Source organism: Salmo salar, chromosome ssa15, assembly GCF_905237065.1.
Source record: "Salmo salar chromosome ssa15, Ssal_v3.1, whole genome shotgun sequence".
In the NCBI taxonomy this organism is placed as follows: Eukaryota; Metazoa; Chordata; class Actinopteri; order Salmoniformes; family Salmonidae; genus Salmo; species Salmo salar.
The window spans coordinates 62,039,867-62,047,357 of record NC_059456.1 but is presented as its reverse complement, the minus strand read 5'-3'; the positions used below and the strand labels follow the sequence as shown (position 1 = coordinate 62,047,357).

General features: G+C 42.6%; 1 protein-coding gene across 1 annotated transcript; it reads right to left on the bottom strand.

Annotated features, from left to right (window-relative positions):
* Nucleotides 1-5,348: 5,348 nt before the first annotated feature.
* Nucleotides 5,349-7,427, bottom strand: LOC106571861 (odorant receptor 131-2). The gene has a single exon (XM_014145365.2). The coding sequence runs from the start codon at nucleotides 6,596-6,598 to the stop codon at nucleotides 5,669-5,671; it is 930 nt and encodes a 309-aa protein (XP_014000840.1). The 5' UTR covers nucleotides 6,599-7,427; the 3' UTR covers nucleotides 5,349-5,668.
* Nucleotides 7,428-7,491: the final 64 nt, after the last annotated feature.

The window sequence follows — 7,491 nt, the reverse complement described above, 5'->3', positions numbered from 1 at the left end:
TAGTAATAGGGGTTGCAATAATATTGGCAGATAATTTTTGAAAGAAAGTGTCCAGATTGTCTAGCCCGGCTGATTTGTAGGGGTCCAGATTTTGCAGCTCTTTCAGAACATCAGCTGAATGGATTTGGGAGAAGGAGAAATGGGGAAGGCTTGGGCGAGTAGCTGTGGGGGGTGCTGTGCTGTTGACTGCAGTAGGGGTAGCCAGGTGGAAAGCATGGCCAGCCGTAGAAAAATGCTTATTGAAATTCTCAATTATAGTGGGTTTATCGGTGGTGACAGAGTTTCCTATCCTCAGTGCAGTGGGCAGTTGGGAGGAGGTGTTCTTATTCTCCATGGACTTTACAATGTCCCAGAACTTTTTTGAATTTGTGTTGCAGGAAGCAAATTTATGCTTGAAAATGCTAGCCTTAGCTTTTCTAACTGCCTGTGTATGTTGGTTTCTAACTTCCCTGAAAAGTTGCATATCACGGGGGCTGTTTAATGCTAATGCAGAACGCCATAGGATGTTTTTGTGTTGGTTAAGGGCAGTCAGGTCTGGGGAGAACCAAGGGCTATATCTGTTCCTGGTTCTAAATTTCTTGAATGGGGCATGCTTATTTAAGATGATGAGGAAGGCATTTAAAAAAAATAACCAGGCATCCTCTACTGACGGGATGAGGTCAATATCCTTCCAGGATACCAGGGCCAGGTCGATTAGAAAGGCTTGCTTGCTGAAATGTTTCAGGAAGCGTTTGACAGTGATGAGTGGAGGTCGTTTGACCGCTGACCCATTACGGATGCAGGCAATGAGGCAGTGATCGCTGAGATCTTGGTTGAAAACAGCAGAGGTGTATTTAGAGGGCAAATTGGTTAGGATGATATCTATGAGGGTGCCAGTGTTTACGGCTTTGGGGTGGTACCTGGTGGGTTCATTAATCATTTGTGTGAGATTGAGGGCGTCAATCAAGCTTGGATTGTAGGATGGCTGGGGTGTTAAGCATGTCCCAGTTTAGGTCACTTAGTAGCACGAGCTCTGAAGATAGATGGGGGGCAATCAGTACACATATGGTGTCCAGAGCACAGCTGGGGGCCGAGGGTGGTCTATAGCAGGCGGCAACGGTGAGAGACTTGTTTTTAGAGAGATGGATTTTTAAAAGTAGAAGTTCAAATTGTTTGGGTACAGACCTGGATAGTAGGACAGAACTCTGCAGGCTATCTCTGCAGTAGATTGCAACACCACCCCCTTTGGCCGTTCTATTTTGTCTGAAAACGTTGTAGTTAGGGATGGAGATTTCAGAGTTTTTGGTGGTCTTCCTAAGCCAGGATTCAGACACGGCTAGGACATCCGGGTTGGCAGAGTGTGCTAAAGCAGTGAATAAAACAAACTTAGGGAGGAGGCTTCTAATGTTAACATGCATGAAACCCAGGCTATTACGGTTACAGAAGTCATCAAAAGAGAGCGCCTGGGGAGTAGGAGTGGAGCTAGGCACTGCAGGGCCTGGATTCACCTCTACATCACCAGAGGTACAGAGAAGTATGAGGATAAGGGTACGGCTAAAAGCTATAAGAATTGGTCGTCTGTGACATCCGGAATAGAGAGAAAAAGGAGCAGGTTTCTGGGGACGATAAAAGAGCTTCATGGTATAATGTACAGACAAAGGTATGGTAGGATATGAGTACAGTGGAGGTAAACCTAGGCATTTAGTGATGATGAGAGAGATATTGTCTCTAGAAACATCATTGAAACCAGAAGATGTCATAGCATGTGTGGGTGGAGGAACTGGGAGGTTGGATAAGGTATAATGAGCAGGGCTAGAGGCTCTACAGTGAAATAAGCCAATAAACACTAACCAGAACAGCAATGGACAAGGCATATTGACATTAAGGAGAGGCATGCTTAGCCGAGTGATCAAAGGGTCCAGTGAGAGTTAGATAGCTAGCCGAGCCATAGGTAGCAAGCTGGTAGAAGATGGAGGGAGGTCTGTTTTTAGCCACTTTGTGCGATTCCGTCTGTAGATTAGTGGGGTTCCGTGTGGTAGCGGGGACCAGTCCAATTGGCAAAATAGTTAGTTATAGTGGCCCAAGAAAATTGTCCAATAGACCTATTCAGATAGCAGCCGATGAGACAGCTAACGATTAACGGGCCGCAGATGGGCATTCGGGTTACGTCGCGACGGAGGGGCCAGTTGGATAACTCCCTCGGGCAGATAACGTCGGTGGTCCAGTCGTGAAGGCCCGATGGGGCTCCTCATCGGCAGTAAAACGGGTCCGGATAGGTGATTGTAGCCCAGGAGAGGCTGATGGAACTCTTCAGCTGGCTAGCTCTGGAGTATGTTAACTCCGGGACCTACGTTGCCAATAGTCACTCAGGTAGCAGCTAGCTAGCTGCAAGATCCAGGTGTAAATGTCCAGAGCCTGCGGTAGAAATCCGGGGATATGGAGAGAGAATAGGTCCGGTAAGCTCTGGTCTGAGTCGCGCTGTACAAAAACAGGCGATAGCTTTACGAGCTAATGGATAGCTGAGGACCACTAACCGTGGCTAGCTGAACTCCAACGTTATCCAGGCTAACCTCTGGCTAGCTTCTGTTGTGGATTTCAGATTTGAGGTAAATAATACTTTTATTTTTTTTAATTGGTGAGGCGGGTTGCAGGAGAGTGTTTTGAGGTTGAGTTTTTAGAAGAAAAAAAATATATATGTAAAAAGATATGCGAAGAAAATATGTAAATAAATAAATAAAATATATATATATATATATATATATATATATATATATATATATATATATACGGGACACGACCAGAGGAAGACAAAGGACGTCTGAACTGCTACGCCATCTTGGGATAGGATGCACCTGAGCTCAATTTCGAATCTCATTGCAATGGGTCTGAATACTTATGTAAATAAGGTATCTGTTTTTATTTTTAATACATTTGCAAATGTCAACCTGTTTTCGCTTTGACATTATTGGATATTGTGTGTAGATTGCTGATGATTTCGTTTATTTAAGCAATTTTAGAATAAGGCTGTAACATAACAAAATGTGGAAAAAGTCAAGGGGTCTGAACAATTTTCAAAGACACTATATAGGCTTCTTGTCTGTTCTTGGTATCCCAGGTAGGACCCTCAGTGTGCGGTTGATAATGTACGAAAGGGGCCGGTCTCTTGGATTTGGCTTTGTAAACTATGGAAACCACTACTACTCTGAAGTTGCTCCCTTATGTGTCATCTCCTCATCAACCAGCATGATGTCATTATGTGAAAATTGGGAACATGACATTTAAAATTGGGCTTTTTGAGTTGACTTTGACTGCTTTTAGGCAGTTGAGGAGATTAATGGGAAAGAACTCATTCCTGGTCGAGTTTTGTATGTGAGCCGTGCTCAGAAGAGGATTGCGCGACAGGGGGAGCTGAAATGGAAGTTTAAACTGATGAAACAGGAACGCATCGACCGCTATCAGGTTCTATGAGGAAATGCACACACCTGTGTCATGAAGAAAAATGTCTTTTAACGTAAATTAATTGGAAGAAGTATTTTGTGTTGATTCAGTGGGTCAATTTGTACGTGAAGAACTTGGATGATAGGTTAGAAGATGAGAAACTCAGGAAGGAGTTTGCCCCTTACGTTACCATCACAAGTGCCAAGGTAGTAATATACCCATACTTTTTCATAAGTAGCCATCCAATGATGTATCACAAAGGTGAACGAGATGAACGGTGACTGATATGAATGGCCCCATCATGGCCACCAAGCCGCTGTACGTGGCTCTAGCCCAGTGCAAGGAGGGGAGTAATGCCATCCTCACCAACAAGTACATGAAGAGGCTGGGCACCGTCGGGACCATGCCCAGCCCAGTTATCGACTCCTACCAGCAGGCAGGCTACTGCATGTCTGCTGTGCCTCAGGTCTGTAGTACAGTTGGAGGGAGGAGGTAATCACTAGATAGCTCACAGGCTTGCTAATTTTGTCTGTTAACTTTAGTCTTTTATCTTAGGGCTGGCCCGGAAGAGGCGACTCCGGGATGCTGGCCTTCGCGGCAGAGTTGCAAAGAAAAAGCCATATCTCAGACGTCCAATAATAAAAAAAAAAGATTAAGATGGGCAAAAGAACACAGACATTGGACAGAGGAACTCTGCCTAGAAGGCCAGCATCTCGGAGTCGCCTCTTCACTGTTGACGATGAGACTGGTGTTTTGTGGGTACTATTTAATGAAGCTGCCAGTTGAGGACTTGTGAGGCATCTATTTCTCAAACTAGACACTAATGTACTTGTCCTCTTGCTCAGTTGTGCACCGGGGCCTCCCACTCCTCTTTCTATTCTGGTTAAAGCCAGTTTGCACTGTTCTGTGAAGGGAGTAGTACACCGCGTTGTAGGAGTTATTCCGTTTTTTGGCAATTTCTCACATGGAATAGCCTTCATTTCTCAGAACAAGAATAGACTGACGAGTTTCAGAAGAAAGTGCTTTGTTTCTAGCCATTTTGACCCTGTAATCGAACCCACAAATGCTGAGGCTCCAGATACTCAACTAGTCTAAAGAAGGCCAGTTATATTGCTTCTTTAATTAGAACAACAGTTATCAGCTATGCTAACATAATTGCAAAAGGGTTTTCTAATTATCAATTAGCCTTTTAAAATTAAAAACTTGGATTAGCTAACACAACATGCCATTGGAACACAGGAGTGATGGTTGCTGATAATGGGCCTCTGTATGCCTATGTAGATATTCCATTCAAAAATCAGCCATTTCCAGCTACAATAGTCATTTATAACATTAACAATGTGTACACTGTATTTATGATCAATTTTGTTATTTTAATGGACAAAAAAAACTCATACATTTTCTTTCAAAAACAAGGACATTTCTAAGTGACCCCAAACTGTTGAACGGTAGTGCAGATCTGTGAAAATAAAATCATGCTGTTTGCAGTGGGTTATGTTTATTCTACCAGTGTTAAAACATTCAAAGGAAAACAAAGTCTTATTTTTGTGCCTTAAACCTGTGTATCACATCTCATTTGTTGTGGATCTGTGGAATGAAATCCCCTTCAATTTTTCTGTTATAGATCAATGATTAGTTAAAAACAATAGAAAATGAAGTGTGAACTTTTGGTAAGGATTGTGATGTAACTGTAATTCCTTGGAGAAGTAGTTCATATTGATAATAGCCTAATACCCCAATGGGATCTTTCAAACGTGAAAACAAACTAGAGGCAAGAGGGGATCATATTGAGATGGAAATAGTTTCTGAATGTTCCAATATTAACAACATATTATCATGATGGAGACATTCAAACTAACCGAAATGTACAGGTATCAATTGAAACATCTTGGCTCATGCTGAATTTAAAAGTAATACATAGTACATTCATGGTCAGTAACACAATTTAATCAAATGTTCTGTATGTAAGCAATAAGCATTACCTGATGTGCTTGATAAAGGGCAATACCAGATTGCAGAGCAGATGGCTTATTACTTAGGTGTGCAGTATAGCAACAATTGCTGTTATTGTACACGTTTAAGCTCAGACTACATTATTTCACCATTGGCTCTTTCAACTGCAGGTATCATGCAACAAGTGTAGCACTGCACCTGACAACATTCATGTAAGTGCAGTAGAAATTTCTAGTAGCAATGTTCAACAATGTTGCACTGGTTTACCCCATTGAATAAGCCCCCAGTGCTTTAGGTTTCAGTTAGGTTTCACTACCGGATTGGTTTTCATACAAAGGGAACGCTTCATGTGCTTCTTAAACTTCTGATCTCTCAGACCGTAGATGAGAGGGCTGAGCAGCTGGGGTAACATGTTAGTTATGATGTGAGTGCAGAACAGTATGATGGAGCGGAACTTGGGGAAGAGGATGATGAGGGTAGTGTCCATGACAGGAGCGATGTAGGACAGCATACAGAGTAGCAGCTGCACCCCATGCAGTAGTATAGTAATCTGGGCTTTCCTGCCTGAAACTGGATCTGAGGTTGCAGCTTTGGCTGAAAGCATCACTCTAAAGTAAGTGTAGATCAATGTGATCCACACAAAGCACATGTAAAGGATATTGGTGGCATAGTTGTTGTTATAATTGTGAACTGAGTCAAAGACATTCTGATGATAGCACATCCTACCCGTAGAGAAAAATGACAAAGGCTTAAAGACAAAGGTGATAATGACATCTATGAACCCAGGGATGGCCCCTACAACCCAAATACAGGCGATGAGCACATAGGTCCTACTCACTGTGCAGATCAGAGGGTGCTGTAAAGGATGACAGATGGCTACAAAGCGTTCAATAGACATGATTGCCAAGTTCAGAGGAGTGTTCTTATGAGTGTTGCTTCCTATTAGAATCAGAATTATACACACGGACACATTTAGGAAAGGGCAGACATAGGACATGACAAGCAAGAGCACAATGAAAGATACCATGATGCTGTCATTGATGATCAGCTGCATGTACAAGATGTACCTGGAGTCGCTGTGGAAGGTCACATTGGTGAAGAAGGTGTACAACAGGGTCCCATTGATATAGTTAATAACAAGGCCAAACAGAACCACTGTGAGGTTCTTGAACAAAGCCTCTTCAAAGAAGTCTCTTCGCCCGCTGGGGGAGGAGAAGTTGCTAGTCATCCCTATGGCCTCTGGTGCAGAATCAAACAATGAACCTGTTACCTATGTCTCACTGCTGCCTCTAAGGTGTGTGAAGAGCAGACACTATAGTACCTTTGTCTTCAAAACCCGATAAAGGAAGATGCATTAAGTACAGATGTGCTATGAAATGAATCAAGAAAAAGATCATGATAGAGAAGACATGGCTACTGTTTACCATTGCGGCTCCTTGAAAATGGATACATACAGTACTGACTATCTGTTCTGTTGAATGGATGAGATGTCTTACCCCTCTTTGAAGGGGGCTAGAAGGGTTTCTTATAGTCACTGGTGTGGAAAACAAGTCACCCACTGGTGATAGAACATAAGATGCATACATAGGATGATGTACTCAAGGGTCCCAGCCTAATGTCAAGAACCAAGGTACAGTAAAGGGACCAGCGTTTGGGTATGCGTTCATGTTTATTGGTGAAGTCTGCAGGCTCTCAACAGATCACTGCTGACTTGGGACCTGTAGAGTTCTACAGATAAACATCTTATAATGGGGGCTTAGGGGACCAGGTGACATTTCACATTCTCCTCAGAGTCAAGCTCAAACGACTCCTAAAAAGGTTATTACCAGAATGCATCACTGTCAAGCAATTCCCATAAGATGCTGTTGACAAAAGTTAGGAATGATTTGATGCGGGTTTCCATAATTGGCATTCATGGGAGTTAGTGCCGTCCTAAGGGATTGAATTGTGAGTTCAAGAAAAGTCAAGACTATTTGAAGCACAAAACTTCTAAATCTATTGACCAGTTCTGTACTGCTAAATGTATTGATTTATCAAATCAGTACCATGCCCATGGTGTAACTGTGTAGGAATACAATTTCTACAGATGCAGGTTTACTGTATATTTAAACAGTATAATTA